General features: G+C 40.5%; 2 protein-coding genes across 3 annotated transcripts in view; one reads left to right on the top strand and one right to left on the bottom strand.

The window, feature by feature from the left end:
- The window catches only part of LOC128741810 (deoxynucleotidyltransferase terminal-interacting protein 2), a 483,164-nt gene that overhangs the window by 383,746 nt on the left and 79,179 nt on the right, over window positions 1–20,239 (top strand). The window lies entirely within an intron of this gene.
- The window catches only part of LOC128741806 (uncharacterized), an 84,843-nt gene that overhangs the window by 2,693 nt on the left and 61,911 nt on the right, over window positions 1–20,239 (bottom strand). The window contains exons 1-3 of one of the 2 annotated variants that reach the window (XM_053837865.1): window positions 1,487–1,531; window positions 804–1,386; window positions 37–737 (exon numbers count right to left, since the gene is read on the bottom strand). In XM_053837865.1, the coding sequence (XP_053693840.1) occupies window positions 37–737; window positions 804–1,386 (1,284 nt within the window). In that variant the 5' untranslated portion in view covers window positions 1,487–1,531. Of the gene's footprint in view, window positions 1–36; window positions 738–803; window positions 1,387–1,486; window positions 1,532–20,239 lie in introns of those variants that run through there. The other variant, XM_053837864.1, reaches the window with a different exon arrangement.

Consider the following 20,239-nt stretch of genomic DNA (forward strand, 5'->3'; position numbering starts at 1 on the left):
TGTAATCCTAAAAAGTGAGCTGTTATCTATACTTACTTGGTTAACACACTCTAAGACTGGATTAACAGCCGCATTGCTATACGGTTTCCCGAGCGCCGAATCCGAATCTTCCATATCGCTGGCACTCGCATACCAATCATCGCTGGTTTCGATAGTTTGTTTCATCTCCATACCTTCCGTATACTTCTGCTGATTGCTGGCATTCTTTGCACTCTGGTGCTCCTCGTAAAGGACACTCTCTTCATCAGTCTCACGGTGGACGCCCATTTTCGGCGCTCGAACCTCTTCTTCGTTTCTTACACTTGCAGACTTGATTCCATGCATCGAATCTATCCGATTCGAGTAAGATGGCTCCACAACGTCGTAATTATTTGCATCTTGTCCCTTGTATTCGTCATGATTCTCCTTATCGCTCTCGTAGTTCTCGTAAATCACAATTTTAGGCACATTCTTATTTGGTTCGATGTTTTCGTAAGTTTCGTTGCTGTTCTCGCCGCCCCCGTTCAAACCGCAACCATTGCTGAGCCCCGACGGGATGCAGCCGCCATTAATACTGCTACTGGTGGTACTCTTGAAGCTGCTTTGTCTCGATGGCCGCTGATAGCTTTGGTACGACCGTTTGCTGGTGTACTTGCGACTCCGTCGGGCATCCTTAAACGAATTGGCACGTACGTACAGCGACGAGTCCTGCTCCTCGCTCGACGAGGCATACTCTACACTGTTCAGCGAGAGTATCTCTATAAAAAGGGGATAACAAAGGATTGAATTACAACGCACTTAACACTTTTCAACGTTACACTTACCAGTATTTACACTCTCCCCGCCATCATCCCTGTAGTCGCCTGTCTGTGTCCCACTACTCCGGTACTCCATTCCGTAGTAACTGCGGCGGCACTTGAGACAATACTGGGCGACCTCGGGCAGCTCGATATCCGACTCGACATCTTCACCCAGTTTACGCTTCATCCGGTTGATCGTACAATTCTGCCGACTGATCACGTCATCCTTTTCATGCAACTGCTGTCGGATAAGTTTCTGTTCACTCTGGATCCGCGCCTCGAAATAGATCAACGCTTTCAGTAGCCTCGAAAGCTGGTCATCACGAAGCTTGCGCTCCCACTCCAACTCCTTGCTGACTAGTTTCAGGTGGTGCTTAGTGCTAATAACTCCTTCCAGGGTGGAAGCAGAACGGCGTTTCTTGCTTCCTCCACCGTTTGTTGCCGCCTTCGGTTGGTTTCCCGTGGCAGTAGTCATTCCCATCGGTGAAGTTTTTCCTCTGACAACAACACTTCGATCGTCACCATCGGAGCTGCCCTCGGCGTTGCGGAACTCCGTCGTCACAGAACAGCTATCGTCGTTTGTGGTGTCGAACGTTCCGTTCGTCATCTGTTGACAAGTGAAAAATAATTTTTGATTAGTTTCGTGGTGAGCTAAATAACATGCAAATTCCAAAACGCTATAAAATATTGCAAATAAACTAGTATACTTCATCAGTTTTTTTAAGTTGAAAACATTCAAATAACTGACATATCCACCACGTGCAGTTATTATTAAGTTTCTAAAATTTAGTCGTTTGCCGGTTTTGCTCACATCCTGAGCCGTTGATTAAGTGCAAAGTTTTACGGATAGATGACAGGTCTATTACACATTGGTAAACTTGTGAAACATATTGCTATTGGTAAACTTGCGCGCATTTTCTACCAAATTCTTTGAATCACATTATCGATGCATAAAGTGCTCGCTTTGAATCCTATCAAAGAAAAACCGCTTTTTTGAAATAGAAACTTTAGAATTCGCTTATAACCCGCGGCTTCGAATATATTCTCGTGCACCAAATGCATGGTTACGTTGAGTATCATGAGTATCAGCAAGTTTTCCAGTATGAACGTGACGGGTCGAGTACAGCACGGGTCGTAGAAAATTCAACCGATAAATCGGTAACAGGTACCTTCTTCATTCAATTCTCTCACCGATGTGTTTCCTTTTTATTGTCGTCAAATAGGGCAACACCAACAGCAGCGTGGAAGCGAAACTATAAGTTAGCATGCAGCAACCGAGTGACTATGGCCCTTTTGCACCTAAGCTCTAGTGAAAACAAAGCTCATCACTGATGCACTTCAAGGCCCTTCACTACGCACTGAGCTCGTCATTGTTGTTAGGTATCGCTTGCTCGGTTCGCGCCACCACCCCCAGGTTCACTCCCAGCCCAGTGCAGGGATGCATTGTGCGAACGAGATCAACTTTTATCACGCGAAATGCACCACACGCAAATGTTGCCTTCGAACGACTGTAAACACTGCCGTATTCACAATTTATAATAAGCTGTGAAAGCGGTTTTCCTCATTTTACAGCCCTAGGCTGTTGCTTGCATACATATCGGTGGGCCTATAGATGAGTTTTCTCGAAAGCTGCGGCGCAGTTTCGAAACCCCACTTTGCGATACGTGCAAAACGCGGTACCGCACATATTGGTTAGTATGATTACCCGCATATCAGAGCAGATGGGTAAACATGTGTAGCTGCCGGTGCCCGTGGATTTTGCTTCCTGGTAAATATCCGGTAATGGATAACAATTTGATCGATTGCATCGACCTTATAGATGTGTACTGCGATAAATAGTTTCATGATCTACATTTTGCTGAAAAATTTAGCTACCAAATTTATACCCAGATTTCTCAATTACGCATAAATTAATACAGAATAATAGGCAGAACATTGGCATTTGAGCTTTTGAACATTTTTCAATACTAAAATTATAGACCAATCATCATAATTTTTCTACTAATTTTTTTTGTTATAGTCACTTTAACAGCTTGGGTCATTTGTGACTTCTGCGGGGTTGGGATTTCTACCCGGGTCCTCAACATGAGAGGCGTGAATGCTAACCACTACACAGGGATTAACCCTTTTCTACCAAGTTGTAGTTAGTAATTTGGCTAGAAAATCCTACCCCCGGGGTCCCATTAATTAGGTACAAATATTTACTAACGGTTCGTAACTAAACACAAGTTTTTGCGATGTTGAAAACCCAACGTGATCACGAGGAATAGTCGCTAAAGCTGTCAAATTCCCCAAAACGACTGTAAATGCCGTGCTTAAATGTTACCTGGAAACATTGACGTTTGATCGGAGAAAGCAAACCAAACATAGAACTGGAACATATGACCGGAAAGCACGAGCATAGATCCCCATGTCAGTCCGAAATCCTCATCCAATAACTCAAACATAGTTATGTACTGAACCAATATAATATGACTCCAACCCCTTAATGGTTATATAACTCAAATTGACATTATTTTTAGTTGGTGTCGTCATATTGAAATGATTTAAACATGATCCAATGTTCGCCATTGGCGAATTTCAATGGGACCGTTCCTAAGCACATCGCGGGATCCAGTTATGCGGTTGGAAAACCATTCTGTTTTCACTATTCATCTTAAAATTAATTCTATTTTTCGAAAAAAATATTAATATTAATGAATTTTCAGACTCGAACAAGATACAAACGATGCTTCTGGGGGTGGCGAAAACTGGAGCCCAGAAATGGCGAAAACTGAGTCTTTTACATTTACAACAATTTTTTCAAATATTTGGGCTTAAGTTTCATGCTGAAAAATGTTTCTGTTTTATGTAGGCTAAACAATTCTCATCGAAATGGAACTATATGGCAAAAAATCTCGGTTTTCTTGTTTGATGTCTGAACCGTTACCCTATATTCACTGCGGCACATAATACAGTTTGCCGAATCTGTATGCGAGAAGGATGATCGTAAAATGCAGCATGCACCAGAAGCTGAAGAGGTGACCTGATCGTTCGGCGCCTTGGACCGGTCGGAGCAAGCGGCCAAAGAGAAAAGAAGTATCCAGCCAAAATGACAGTTTTATTCGGAAGGTAATCGTCCAGAAGATGCGGCTGAAACTGTTGGTTAAAAACATATTTTCGGCGGAGCGTGACGTCGTGATTCGAAATGGATGACGTAACCTACTTGGAGCTGGAATGTAACGACTGGCAGGGGACCGGGAACTTCACGTCTTCCACCGAGGAGGTAAGTGATGACGTCAAATATATCACCCATACCAAGTTCTTGAACACTGAGAGCATAATTTCGTATTTTCTAGAAAAAATACTCATAAAACTAAAGTTGTATCTGATAAAAATAATTTCATGCCATTTAGAAACATTCGTAGGTTTATTCTCTACCGCTCATGTTGATATTAAATGGTTCGTAGGGTACGGGAGGGTATTTTTAGCCCATTAAGCGGTAGCCTAAACAATATTCAGGAATTACGTTGAAATTATATTCATTCGAGACAAGATTTTTATACCAGTTGATAGAATAATATTTACTGATTATTGGCGTGTATTTTGGTCTTAATGAAACGTTACTGAATTTGAGTTATAGTCCCAAGAAATGATGAAGTCGCTGCGGCTAAATTGGGCCCATTTTCAAAAGTGTTTTTTAAATCCGACCGGCCGAAATAGCCTGCACAAGGATAAGATGCTTTTCAAAAACAGATTAAAAGAGAGACCGATGGATAACGTGTCGGTATTGCTTAGATAACGGCTCATTGAAGATAACTAGTTTTGCAGTGACAACAGCTTGCTGCTGGCGCTAATGTATCATTGAATCGTACATATATATTAGCACCAGAAGCAAGTGATTGTCACTCAAATCCTAGCTGTGTCAACACGATAGACGAGTTTCAGGCGCAACTGCATCACATCTTGGTAGTAGTGTAAATAAAGCACCATATGCTGAAATTGAAAGCAAAATGCTGCAGGTTGCTAGTGAAGGGCGGGGGGAGAATTTTTGTGTTCTTCCGTGATGAAAAGAAGTAGAATTGTTCTGTGATAGCATATTCACAGCTGTTTAGTTGCTAGAATTAGTAAACGTGATCATAATTGTGTGTTTTTCAAACTATCATCAAGAGCGGATACGCGTAAGCGATTGCTGCTGGTTTTTTCAGCCTGATTATGTACCAATGGAAAAACAGTGGTTTTGATGTTTATTGAATAAAATTTAGCAAAATACTTACATTTTTATGAAAATAGTTATAACACACTAAAGCTTATGAGTGCTACGTTTCAGTATTGTTATGTAGTGGCAAAGTTTTTATTTGGGAAAGCGCAGCAAAAAAGAAGTAATGTATGCCGAATTTAGTAGCGTGCTGGAAATACCCTCCCGTACCCTATATAAGAGAAAATATACTTGTGCAATTATGACCTGCTTGTTAGAGATGGTCGGGTAGCGGAAAATTTGCCCGAAACCCGCACCCGTACCCATACCCGCCGGGTTCGGGTCGGGTTCGGATATTGAAAAAAAATAATTGGCTGGTTCGGGTCGGGTACGGGTTCTTAATTTTTGCTTTTGAAGCCGGGTACGGGTCGGGTCGGGTATCTCTATTGACCACATTTAGCACTAAAGATGGTCGGGTACCCGGGCCCGTCCCGTACCCGTCGGGTTGCGGTCGGGTTCGGGTATCAAAAATAATAAACTTGCGGCTTCGGGTCGGGTACGGGTTTTTAATTTTTTCCTTGATCGGGTACGGGTCGGGTTCGGGTATTCAAATTTGAATACCCGACCATCTCTACTGCTTGTCGTGGTCCTGTGGTTTGCGACATCGACGGCTGTTCTCAGGGAAATATGACCAACAAGCTCAACTTCGATTCCCGATCATGTCAGCTTTTTTCAGAGAGAAAAGAGATTTCGCTATTTTCCGATAGGTGTCGGTATTATACTATTTTTATCGTGAGCTTTTCGTACATTCGTATAATGCACGAAGCATTTTCTAAAATACAGTTATCCGTAGGTACGTATCAAATGCGTCTACACCGGTTTTTATTGTGTGCATAGAAACTTAATGTAAATTTATTGTGAAAGTGTCTCAAATTCAAATTTAATTCATATTTTTGTTTCTTACTTTACTTTACTTTGCCAAATTCACTTTGCCATATTTCATTACAAATTTTCTGCTTCTGCCTTTTTTAATTATATTTTGTTTTGACGTAGGATAATGCACGAAGCATTTTTTTTAAATAATGTGTACGAATATACCTTTGTTTATATGTAAGAAACATTCAGGACAGATTTTACGAATCTACTTCGTGGTAGAAAACAACAAAAGAATTCGTAAAACAAACGTTCGTTTTCGTACTATAAAACATGCTTTATTCTTAGTGAAAAATGTCCTTCTGTAGTTGAATACCAGAAAGAAGGTAGCGCCAAAGACCGCCAACCCTCCGAAAAATCAGTTCAATTGAATTATCTTTTGTAGTTTTTTTCACCCGATTTTTTTAGTGCATACGTTACTTTAATACTATTAGGTACACCAATTGCAGATACAAATATTCACGCTCAATTTGCAAGCTATGAATTTCTGTCACTCCTATTCTATATTTTGATCCGATCTTTATTTTAATCGACTCGTTTCGAACGATTTTTTGCCCATTTGATATTACTGGCGGATTGAAGAATACTATCCACTTTCGTTCGAAAAACCAATCCGTTCCATAATCAGAATAGGGGATACAGGCGGTATCCTATGCTTTTGCTTATTTTGCAGTTATGCCCTTTTGAAAAGTTGATGCCGATATAGGAAGGATCTATACCTATAAAAAGAATTGCTGTCTGTCTGTATGTAGGACCTTTATAGACTCGGAAGCTACTGAACCGATCGACATGAAAATTTGTATGCAATGGTTTCTGGGGCCAGAGAAGGTTCTTATGATGGTTTGAGACCCCTCCCACTCTGGAAGAGGGTGGCTCCCATACAAATGGAACACAAATTTCTCCGTAAATCGAAAACTAATCAAACAAATGGAATCAAATTTGGCAGGTGGAGGTTTTTGGAAGCAAGATTTGTTTTTATGATGGTCCGAGACCCCTTGCTCCCCTGGAAGGGCGGACTCCCATACAAATGAAACACAAGTTTCACCATAACTCGAGAACTAATCAAGCAAATTGGACCAAATTTGATATGTGGGGGTTTCTGGAGGCAAGATTTTTTTCTTTGATGGTCCGAGATCCCTCCCCCTCTGAAAGAGCGGACTACCATACAAATGAAACACAAATTTCTCCATAACTCGAGAACTAATCAAGCAAATTGGACCAAATTTGGTATGTGGGGGTTTCTGGACGCAAGATTTTTTTCCATGATGGTCCGAGACCCTTTCTCTCTGAAAGGGCGGGCTCCAATACAAATGAAACACAAATTTCTCCGTAACTCGAGAACTAATCAAGCAAACGGAATCGAATTTGGTATGTGGGGGTTTCTGGTGCAAGATTTTTTTCTATGATGATCCGAGACCCCTCCCACCTCTGAAAAGGTTGGCTCCCATACAAACGAAACACAAATTTCTCCGTAACTCGAGAACTAATCAAGCAAATGGGAAAGGCTTTGGTTTTTTTTCTATAGTGGTTTAAGACCCTCCTCCGTCTATGAGGGGGGGCGGTGCTAAAATATAACCGAAACACAAATTTTTGCATAACTCGAATTATTCAAGCAAATGGCATCAAATTTGGCATATGGTGGTTTTTGAAGGCAAGATTTTTTTTCTAGGGACTGGTTCGACACCCCACGCACTGTGAAATGGGTGGGCTCTCATACAACTGAAACAGAAATTTCTCCATAACTCGAGAACTAATCATGTGGAGGTTTTTGGAAACATTTTTTTTTCTATGGTGGTTCGAGACCGAAGGGGGGCTTCCATACAAATGAAACACAAAATTCTGCATAACTCGAGAACCAATCCAGCAAATGGGATCATATTGGGCATGTGGAGGTTTTTGGAGGCAAGTTTTTTTATGGTGGTTCGAGACCTTCCCCATTCTGAAATATAATCGAAGTTTAATGGGTGACGACAATATTTTAAAACTTATCCAATTTAATTCTACTATGTATTCGTATACTGTATACTAGTTCGAAAACAGATACTGAGGAAACCTGCAAGTCGTAGGCGAAATACGTATCTGTCGTGAATAAAATATACATAGTAGAATTAAATTGGATAAGTTTTTTTCTTTTTTAATTTTAGGTTTCGTATTCTACTAAGACGCTCCAAAAACTTCAGACAATCTATACCTATAAAGAAAGATTTCTGTCTGTCTGTCTGTCTGTCTGTCTGTCTGTCTGTCTGTCTGTCTGTCTGTCTGTCTGTCTGTCTGTCTGTCTGTCTGTCTGTCTGTCTGTCTGTCTGTCTGTCTGTCTGTCTGTCTGTCTGTCTGTCTGTCTGTCTGTCTGTCTGTCTGTCTGTCTGTCTGTCTGTCTGTCTGTCTGTCTGTCTGTCTGTCTGTCTGTCTGTCTGTCTGTCTGTCTGTCTGTCTGTCTGTCTGTCTGTCTGTCTGTCTGTCTGTCTGTCTGTCTGTCTGTCTGTCTGTCTGTCTGTCTGTCTGTCTGTCTGTCTGTCTGTCTGTCTGTCTGTCTGTCTGTCTGTCTGTCTGTCTGTCTGTCTGTCTGTCTGTCTGTCTGTCTGTCTGTCTGTCTGTCTGTCTGTCTGTCTGTCTGTCTGTCTGTCTGTCTGTCTGTCTGTCTGTCTGTCTGTCTGTCTGTCTGTCTGTCTGTCTGTCTGTCTGTCTGTCTGTCTGTCTGTCTGTCTGTCTGTCTGTCTGTCTGTCTGTCTGTCTGTCTGTCTGTCTGTCTGTCTGTCTGTCTGTCTGTCTGTCTGTCTGTCTGTCTGTCTGTCTGTCTGTCTGTCTGTCTGTCTGTCTGTCTGTCTGTCTGTCTGTCTGTCTGTCTGTCTGTCTGTCTGTCTGTCTGTCTGTCTGTCTGTCTGTCTGTCTGTCTGTCTGTCTGTCTGTCTGTCTGTCTGTCTGTCTGTCTGTCTGTCTGTCTGTCTGTCTGTCTGTCTGTCTGTCTGTCTGTCTGTCTGTCTGTCTGTCTGTCTGTCTGTCTGTCTGTCTGTCTGTCTGTCTGTCTGTCTGTCTGTCTGTCTGTCTGTCTGTCTGTCTGTCTGTCTGTCTGTCTGTCTGTCTGTCTGTCTGTCTGTCTGTCTGTCTGTCTGTCTGTCTGTCTGTCTGTCTGTCTGTCTGTCTGTCTGTCTGTCTGTCTGTCTGTCTGTCTGTCTGTCTGTCTGTCTGTCTGTCTGTCTGTCTGTCTGTCTGTCTGTCTGTCTGTCTGTCTGTCTGTCTGTCTGTCTGTATTTTGTTCCTTATAGAATCGAAAACTACTGAACCAATCGGCGTGAAAATTTGCATGTAGAGGTTTTTGGGGCCAGGGAAGGTTTTAGTGATGGTTAGAGACCCCTCCCCCCACTAAGAGGGGGGGCTCCCATACAAATGAAACACAAATTTCTGCATAACTCGAGAACTAATCAAGCAAATAGAACCAAATTTGGCATGTGGGTGTTTTCGGTGACAAGAATTTATTCTAGGGTAATTTGAGACCCCTCCCCTCTTTATAAGGGGAATTATAACTCCTCTCCCCTTTAAGAGGGGGGGCTTCCATACAAATTTCCTCATAACTCGAGAACTAATCAAGCAAATGGAACCAAATTTGGCATGTGTGTGTTTTTGGAGACCAAAATTTTTTCTATGATGAATTGGGACCCCTCCCCACTTTAGGAGGGGGGGCTCCTATACAAGCGAAATACAAATTTCCTCATAACTCGAGAACTAATCAAGCAAATGGAACCAAATTTGGCATGTGAAGGTTTTCGAAGGCAAGAATATTTTCTATGATGAATTGGGACCCCTCCCTACTTTAGGAGGGGGGGCTCATATACAAGCGAAATACAAATTTCCTCATAACTCGAGAACTAATCAAGCAAATGGAACCAAATTTGGCATGTGAAGGTTTTCGAAGGCAAGAATATTTTCTATGATGAATTAGGCCCCTCCCCACTTTAAGAGGGGGGGCTCCTGTACAAATGAAATACAAATTTCCTCATAACTCGAGAACTAATCAAGCAAATGGAACCAAATTTGGCATGTGTGTGTTTTTGGAGACCAAAATTTTTTCTATGACGAATTGGGACCCCTCCCCACTTTAGGAGGGGGGGCTCCTATACAAACGAAATACAAATTTCCTCATAACTCGAGAACTAATCAAGCAAAGAGAACCAAATTTGGCATGTGTGTGTTTTTAGAGACCAAAATTTTTTCTATGACGAATTGGGACCCCTCCCTACTTTAGGAGGGGGGGCTCCTATACAAGCGAAATACAAATTTCCTCATAACTCGAGAACTAATCAAGCAAATGGAACCAAATTTGGCATGTGAAGGTTTTCGAAGACAAGAATATTTTTTATGATGAATTGGGACACCTCCCCACTTTAGGAGGGGGAAGCTCCTATATAAGCTAAATATAAATTTCCTCATAACTCGAGAACTAATCAAGCAAATGGAACAAACTTTGGCATGTAGGTGTTTTTGGAGGCAAGATTTTTTTCTATGATGAATTAGGACCTCTCCTCACTTTAGTAGGGGGGGCTCCTATACAAATGAAATACAAATTTCCTCATAATTCGAGAACTAATCAAGCAAATGGAACCATATTTGGCATGTGGGTGTTTTTGGAGGCAACCATTTTTCCCATTATGAATTAGGACTTCTTACCTTTTTAGGAGGGGGGGGGGGCTCCCATTCAAACGAAATACAAATTTGCTCATAACTTTAGAACTAATCAAGCAAATGGAACCAAATTTGGCATGTGAGAGTTTTAGATGGCAGAATTTTTTTTCTGTGGTGTATTACGACCCCTTTCCCTTTTAAGAGGGTGGGCTCCCATACAAATGAAATACAAATTTCCTTATAATTTGAGTACTAATCAAGCAAATGGAACCAAATTTAGCATGTAGGAGATTTTTCAGTCTTGAATTTATTTTATGATAGTTAGAGACCGACCTCTCACCCCTGTGGTAGGGAGATATGGACTCTCATACAAATAAAACAGAAATTTTTGCGAAACTCAAAAACTAATCCAACTCGAGAAATTCGAGACTCTTCCATAAAACATTAATCAATAACAAGACCACAAAAACTATCTATAGTAACACTAGATCATTCAGGACGAGCCGGTCGCGAGTGTTGCCGGTGACCCGCCGTCGGAAGCGCCGCCCACTGGGGGGCTTGCAAAACTCGAGATAGTGACAAAGATCATCCGAGATTCATGATTTATGTACAACACAGGTTAATTTGTGGCAATACGAAGTTTGTCGGGTCAGCTAGTATTAAATAATAAATAAATTATAATAATAAATTTGAAAATGAAAATTAGTGTTGTGAAAACAAGTGCTTGGATATAAATACGTAATAAGATAAATTCTTCTGATTCTTATGTACGGGGGTAGTGGCTCACCATACAATGTAAATATCAATGTAAATGTAAATGTAAGTCAATGTAAATATTGCCATAAAATTTAATGAAGTCATAACTTATTAAATTATAAGCTCAAATTGTTATAATCGTACCAAAGCGTGAAACAGGGTGATTTATCTATTTTAAACAGGCGTTACGTGTACTCTATTTTGGATATTCACAGCAAAATCAAATGAGTGTGTCTAAAATAAAATACGCGTTACGCTTGTCTAAAATAGATAAACCACCCTGTGCCACAATAGATCAAATAAAAAGCGTAAAATATTGCTTTATGTAAGGCTTAGTGACCAATAAACTTCCAACATTTTCCGAAAACGAGTATTTACCCGACTACCAGCGAAAAATTGCTCTAATTAACAGCATTACAAGCTAACCGTATTAGCCGGTCACACGTGTTGCGTATCCCAAAATAGTATTACTCGTACCTACCCATTAAAAGTGTTGTTGTTGACTTTGCGGTTGCAGGATACGGACGACTTGGTCATGTAGATAATTCGCCGACCAGTTTGTCAAGCAACTCTCTCTGGCTCTGCTCTGCACAGTTTGCGGTTTGGTCGTCGCGTGATTAATAATTAGCCTTTTCTCTATATTTATCCGACGAGAGTCCGGTGTACAAAACGTACAACCGAGCGCACAGCAGACGAATGGTAAACATACCAATTGGCTGGCACTCTCTACACTCGCATGTTTCGTCGGATGTAATGATTTTCTCGAGCCTGGGGGCGTGTCGGAGCTGGCCGCTAGTGTCGGAACCTCCAGATATTGTCTGGGTGTGCGTTTGTCTAGGAACAAATCAAACATGTTGCGGATATTGTTTGACTTTGAACTTGAACGCACGCCAATACACACCTCGGTCTAGTGAAGTTTTAAACTGAGGTAATTGGCTGGCTAGCTGAGGTAACCATATGGGCGCGGAAGGCGGAATCGGACGCGGGACAGAGCTACTCCAGCTACCGTAATATTCGCCGTCTCTAATGGGGCACTGTCCGGTCCGATGTGTTGTTGGCGAACGCCATTGGAGCGAACGGGCTTCAATTGCCTTGTGGGGAGAAATCCGTTCACAAGAGGAGAAAAATGTACGCAAAAATCAGACGTGGATTGAGAATGTCGACCGACTGGTTTTTTTTTTCACGCATGGTAAACTATCGAGGGTCGCGGATCCGTGGAACTTTCGGATCTGTGGTTTTATTTTACGTAATCAATTAAATCTGTGCGATTTCAGATAAATTTTTGGAATGGATTTACGTCAGCTTATAGGGTCAAATTTACCCTCCATGTTTGGGGTTAGTGTTATGAGTTAACAAAATACAATTTATTACTCTTGAATTAGCTGGAAAAACGAGGCAATAAATCGATTCATCAAAATAGAACTTCACTCCTGTTGGCAGATTGCACAATCTGTCCAATTCTTTAATCCCCCACCTCTATTGCATTCTATTGCATTGTCAGTGGTGGCATCGGTGTGGACTTGCTGGAGTTGATAAAATGCCTACCACCCGACCCGACTGCTACATCTGTACGGTCTTACCCGGGTATAGATTAAATCGCTACTCGAACCTAATCTGACCGTGACTTTTCAACGTTTCCAGCATTTTCATGGTTGTTTCTCCAAATAGTAAATGCAACGGTTGTCGGTCGGTTTCCAGGTAATGTGGGAAAGACTGCTGCGGCACGGCACGATTCTCGCGATGATCCGAAATAAGGGCACCGTTAAATAGGTACGTGTGGCTTTCTTCAACGGCAAATGCCGCAGCAGATGTCGTGACTAACTGTTAGTTTGGTATGTTGTCTATCTAGCCGAAGATTTGAAGGGACAGCTTAACGTGGCATGGCATTATACGGTTAAATCAGTTGGAATTGAAAGGGCATCATTGGAAAGCACGTTTTCTCAGCAGCAGTAATTGTAGCGATGTGACATTTCACATTATTGGAGCTGTTAGTACGAGCATCGGTTTACCACGGTGGAGCAATAGTGTTTCTATATGGCAAAAACCATATGCTTGACTAGATAGCCATTTATTCCAACACAATGTATATAGTACTGAACATATTAAATAAATAAGAACATAACTTTACCTGTACCTGTTAGTGTTGCATATAGTAGCGCATCATATCCTCTCTAAACAGACAACTTCTTATGAACAACAGTAATGGGGACACTCACGACGGAAACGCTTGAGCTACTGTTAATTTTGTAATATTTAAAAATGTGCTAGAATAAATACAGCCGATGCGCATAGAAAGCAAACACAAACTCCATTTTGTGGTTTAAAAATGAAGGTCTACTGGTTTTTATGTTTAAACTTGTATAATTATATCGGTTCTATTATTCATCAGCTGCAACATTAGTTCGGTGAAAACTAGTTAAAAGCTGTACTGATTCAATTATTTCATTTCAACGTCGCAATCGCGACCAACCTGTCAATTAGCAATCAGAGTTGATAGTTGCAGCGGTTCAAACCGCTGCTGTTTCCGCCCATTCCGCCTGTACCTATTTCGATGTTCCTGGTCGTGCTTTGGCGCTTCAGAGACACGAGAATCGTACAATGTTTCTGGCCTTATCAGCGTCAATGTTATTTAGCGGAGCTGCCCGCATTGCTGTGCACAGGTAATGTCACATATTATCACCAATGACAACCTTCTCCGGGCACATATTGGTTCTGATAGGTATATTATATGGCGCTATTCGCTCGGAGTCAAAACCACTATTTAGTGTATCAGTTTGTCAATTACATTCGCTTACATACTTCACAAAAACGTTTTGATCTTGAACAATGTTACTTCCTTTTGAAGGTTTGAACTGGGTGATAAGATGCCCTTCGTCGAGTGTAGAATGCACATTATTGGTGAAGAGGCTGGCATAGAAATCAAATAACGAAGCTACAGGAGGTAGACATAATGATCCGGACAAATTTTGATAAAATACAAACGGTCGTAACTTTTACAAAATTAAAAGCAACCAATTGCATTGAACGAAACAATCTAGCTTTCCTGAAATATTCCGAAAGTTGCAATAGCTTGTGGACATCGGAGATATCCGGATAAAACTGATTTTTTCAAAGCTTGCATATTTCTCTAGTATAAAAATTCAATCATATTAATATTTTGTCTCATTTCCGTTCAACCGGTGAAAAGAAAAAGGAAATGTGTTGAAACATAGCCAAGAATAGTCAGTTCTGAAATTGTTTCTTCTAGCGTCTACCTCTATGGGCATTTTGCGCAGAATGAAAAAATGAATCTCACATTCGACGTAAATTAAAATGCCTGTAAATTAATGAACACGTAACAAAAATCAGATATAGTTTTCCATTAAATAAAAAGTACATAACCTAAGCCGTTTTTAAAGATTTTTACATGAAGCCAAATGTGAAAAATGTAAATGTAAATTCCAATTTTAATTTCAGTTTCCGTGCTTTCGATTTGTCTGATTACAACGATATCCAAAAAAGCAAGTTCTCCGTCTTTTTCTATTTCGTGTGTGAAATGTATGTTCCTGTGTATGTCATTCATGGCTGTTAGAATGGTTTTCAGTTCTCCCTATTTGACTATGCTGAAAACGTCGTCGACGTGTCGCCATCATCTTTTTGGGAGCACCTTGTTTTGTTCCAGCTTACTTTCAATGTTAGCCATTAACAGCTCACACAGGAACGGTGATAATGGATTACCCATCGGTGCACCTTTCTACTGTTTGTAATAGTTGTTTCTGAATGTGAAATAGTTCTCCTCCATACCATATCAAGTCTTTGATTGTATCGATCTGCAATATGTGCTGATACGCTTGTAAATTAAATTCAATGTGTCTTTTTTCTTTCTTTTTTAAGGTCCAATTTGACACCTCAAACCTGGCCTACCCAAGAATCGAGAGAATAGTGCACTGCGTTTTTGTAACGCTAGGAGGAAATGGGTTAATACTTTTTCCAATCAAATCAGTTCGTGACACATTTCAAATTTGACCTAAATTATTCAAAAACGCTTACTCTCGACTTTTGCTCTCGATCTTTCTTTATTTGCCTTTCATCTTTGTTTTTCGTCGTTGAGTTTTTCGTCCTTTTTTGTTCGTCATCTTTTGTTATATGTACTCTGTTGCCTTTTGCTATCGTCTTTTGGCATTGGATTACGTCTCTCAGGAAGGTAGCTAGTATCAGAGGGTAACTCCAAAAAATCAAAAAAAGCGAGCGTTACGAAAAAAAGAAATATGTTGAACGCTAATAGCTCTGCCACTAATGAATTGATTTCGATGGTTTGAATACCAATCGATTCATAATAGATGCAGAAATAATGTGGTTTTTATTACAATTTTCATTTTTAATCGCTAAATAGTAAAAATTAATGAAAAGTTTCCAGGCCAAAGTGTCCCCATACATTTTCTTCGTAATTATCTTGCTTCACAGGCAGGGACGTTAACTGTTAACCGTGATGACACACCGTCTGTTTGAAGTGGTTTCTTTTTACAAAAAAAAAAACAGTAAGAAACACCCCCATCCCAACAGGTCGAAGATTCTTTATAACGTTTTAACTTATACCTATTTGATATCTGTGCTTGGGAAGTAACCCAGAGTGCAAAACCAACCCCTTTCCTGCAACCGATTTTATCTTTAAACATTGAATCTAGTCCAATTTGATGTGCAGAAAGTGAAGCGTCATAGAAAAGTGAGCGGTCATCCTTTCCTTTTGCCAGATTTCATCCATATACTGCATAAATTTGTTCGGAACTGTTGTCTTGCACGAAAACAAGGCGGAAGGAATATGAGTGAATGGTGCTATTAAAAATTCCGTGGAAATTTACGAATGCGAATCAGAGTTGTAAATGATAACCCAAAATAATTATTTACTTTTTCGGTTTAACAGTAGTTGTAAACAAGCTCTTTAGGAAAGCTAACTTCGTCAACTATATACCAGCTTCAAGTCAGTTACTTTAAAGTTAACTAGTGCTACAAATCACGCAAAAATTGTCAAAATGCGAAATCATCGCCAATCATTAGAAGATGTGTAATAGTGGCTTGATGGGTTAACTCTTAATGGAACTACTAGCTCTAAGAAACTGATAAAAATGAGATACAGAGTACAGACATTTAATGTATTTAAACTTAACTGCATTCAACAAATGTTCATGAATGTTTTAGGGCACTTATTACAATACAGTAAGTTATAAATTTGCGTAACAAACTGCTGAACATTTTCAAATTGTCAAGAATTGTCGAATTGTACCCACATTCGTAGTCCTACGTTGACCCCTCGTTCGTGCCTCTAGGGCCTAGGCACAGACCACCATACGTTTTGTAAAATCTACCAAGTAACAATTCCATGTTTTATTACGCTCGAATGGTGGCTTTCATGACCAATTTCATAAAACCTCTAATAAAGCTACGAGCTCAATTAGTCGTATCACGTTCTGCTGAAAGCAGCAATAAAACCAATTAAACTTTTGCTGCTTGACAGCCACTGGCATATTTTAATATATCTTTTCGCTGTTTGCTCTGGTAAAATCTTAATCAATTCATCAGCTTTGTCAACTTGAAAATACTTCCGTGAGTAGAAAAGATAAAGTTTTACTGTCAGATGATTCTGATCGATTTGGTTTATAGCGTCCAATATCCCATAGAATATTTAATAAATTTTGAGCAATTTTATTGGTTTGTAGCATGTGCGCATTGAATTTTATCGTGCATATTGATATGATAGGTGGATAAACTCAACGCGCCTTCGAAATTTTGCAATTTTCGAAAACTGGTGGCACAGACAAACAGACATAACACTCGTTTTCCATTCTTCGTATCGATTGAACCGTCATTTCAAATTCGGGCTTAGTTGGAAATGTCTCCGTTTTGGTCAAAGTGGCGCTTTTTGACGAAAGAAGTGGAATGCCCCATAAAAAATACTTGCTAGTTCGAGGGATACTCCTGTTGTTATTTGATATTTGGAAATGTCGATCATAGATGGTGCTGTTCAGGCTAAATGTGACGTACGATAATTTTTGTTGAATTTTCTTCCAAGAATTATGTCTGTTTGTCTGTGCTGATGGTTTTAACAAAATAAATTGATTCAGTAAGTCAATCTCAATTTCTAGCAAAATCATATTAGTTGCTTCCTGTGACAGGAAAACCGATCGATAATAAATTTCTTTTTACATAACACTTTGCTTTGACGAATTTTCGTTTGCGAGCTAAAACAAAATAGTAGGATATGGCAACGTGGCATCGCATAAAAAAATGATTTTGGTGTTGAACTTTAGTATTCTTCATAAAAACCAGCAAAAAAACTATTTGGTCAGGGTGTTACCGTTTCAGATTTCTTGCAGTTTGACAAGCAACCACCATAATATCAATTTTGATTGGTGCGCCATTTTGTATTGCTACGCCCACTTACGGTAAATTTTTAAGAAATGGGGTGCAGCCAACAAGTTATATTATGGTTTTCTAGCTAGCTATAAGTGTGTTTCGACTCGTATCCTCTTGGTATTGCGCAGTACCGCAATAAAACCTTTATGAAATTCAAGTAAAACCAATTGGCCTTAGAATTGTTACTTGGGCTCTGTTAGTCGTTTATCGTGCTTTTCAACGTTTGGCTTTCTGGCCTCTTTATATCGTCTTTTCGCTCTTTTCAGTAATTAGTTTATTTATTGTTTATTTTCTGTTGTCATTTTGTATCGTGTTTTTAGCGTTTTTGCAGTCTTTTTTGACTTCTTTCTAAAATTTTCCGATGTTTTTGTCATTTTTGGACCTAATTTTTGGCGTTTTGGACTGCTCTTGATGGCTTTTTGATGGCGTCATTTGTAGTTTATTTGTCATTTGTAGTATCTTTTCGTTTGTCACTGTTTTGCCGTCTTTTTATCATCTCTTCATCTCCTTTTTTGAACGTTTTTTCGCTGTCCTGTCGTTGTATTTTGCCGTCCATTTCCTGTCTTTTCGTCGTATATTTTGCGTCATCTTTTTGTTATATTTTCATGTTAGTGATTTTTAACGTCTATTTTTGGAATTTTTCGTTGGTTTTTTGCCGTTTTTGTTTGACGCTGTTTTGGCGCGTTTTTCGTATTTTGTCATCTTTTCATCGTCGTTTGGTCTCTGTTTGATGGCTCTTTTGCCAATGTTATTTGTTATTGGCTGATGTTGTCCTTTGCTCTCGTTTCGTCGTTCTATCGATAAGGTGTGGTTAAGGTGTAGAGGATCGGTAACTGCAAGACCCAATTTCACCAGAGCGGTGGAATGAATGATGGAAACTGGCATTGAGGTAATGGGGCATTGAGGTCGCCAAGGGACATCAAGATCATCATCGGGGACATGAAGGTCCAGATCGGCAGCGTAGTGATGTATAGATCGATACATTAATTTGGAGCTCCCCAGCACCCTTAAATAAAAGCACCGAGCTCGGTAAAAATTTTTATGATGCCAAACGTTACTAAAGATCCGTAAACGTCGATATACACCATCGACATTTTTTACCGAACGTTCAACTGTTGAGATTTCGGCGAAATTTTGCCGAACTCGGTGCTATTTTTTAAGTGTGGAGGACAGGTATCGCGCAAGTTCTATGAGAAGGAGAGCCAATCGTGTAAAAAATACCGAAGACTAATACGTGTTGGAATGGGGAGGGATGCCTGGTCACAATCGAGCGCGAGCTGGTTGCCTGCTGAAAGCAGTTCTTCGATGGGCATCTCGATGACGATAGAACGGAAAGAGATAGAACGGAAGTGAACCTAGAAGTACCTACAAACGATGCCGACTCCCGATCTCGAGGAGATCCGGCGAGAAATCGGTCAACTGAAGAATAATAAAGCCGCCGGCAAGGACCGATTTCCGGCAGAACTCTACAAAAATGGCAAAGAATCAACAGCACTATACTGGATAGTATGATTTGTGAGGAGGAGAAATTACTGGAGGAGTAGATGGAAGGTGTGGCCGCCTACAGGGCACTCTATCAGATATTGTTACGTTATCTATCCCCAATACAACAGAATTCGTAGGGCAGTATGGGCGGGCTTCATGGGGTCCCGTACTACTACAGATCATATTTTCACTATCCAAAAAATCCTCCAGAAATGTGGAGAGTAAGTACAACATGCTTACACATCATATCTTCGTGGATTTCAGACTGCGTACGATGCAGTCTAACGCAAACGACTATCGCAGATAATGCACGAGAACTGTTTTTCGGACAAACTGATGCACCTGATCGAAGCTACCTGTTATGCGCGTTTTTCGGGGGGCACTCCCGAGTCCCTTCAAATCACGCAGAGGATTGCGGCAAGAGAATATACTGTCCTGTATGTTATTCAACATCGCTATTGAAGGTGTGATCCGATGAGTGACTATCAAAACCAGACGAACAATCTTCGGGAAAAGTAGACAACTCCTAGTCTTCGCAGACGACCTCGACATCACTACTAGAAACCTTGGGACGGCAGAGACTAAGAGAATTGGGTTACAAATCAATGCGTCGAAAACCAAATATATGGTAGAGACTCCAGAGAAATAACGTTCGCCTCCCATGGGTTGTGAGTTGTGAGACTATTGGCGGCGACGAACTGGAGGTGGTTGATGAGTTCATAGTTCACCTCATCAGGGACAATGCCCGACGGGGAAAGAGGCACAATCTGTGTCTAAAACTAATTCAACTCTTGAGAGTTGGTGTTGGTGAAGTTTGAAATACGTTACGCCCTTATATTGGGGTTGTAGAGTTTCCTGTCGACCCAGTCCGCTGTGGTTCAAAGGTTCACCATTATCTACGAGCCTGGGGAAAAAATTGGATTCGTATCCGATTATAATTGGCTCACATTATAGCTTAATTCAATCCGTGGATTCCCCAGCTTGGGTAAAGAGCAACGTCCTACGAACCTAATAACTTAAATTTTCACTCTCTCCCCTTCACGACTTGTCCCACACTGCTTGAATACTATAGCGACACAAAAACGAATTTTGGCTACATCTT

Source organism: Sabethes cyaneus, chromosome 3 (assembly GCF_943734655.1).
Source record: "Sabethes cyaneus chromosome 3, idSabCyanKW18_F2, whole genome shotgun sequence".
In the NCBI taxonomy this organism is placed as follows: Eukaryota; Metazoa; Arthropoda; class Insecta; order Diptera; family Culicidae; genus Sabethes; species Sabethes cyaneus.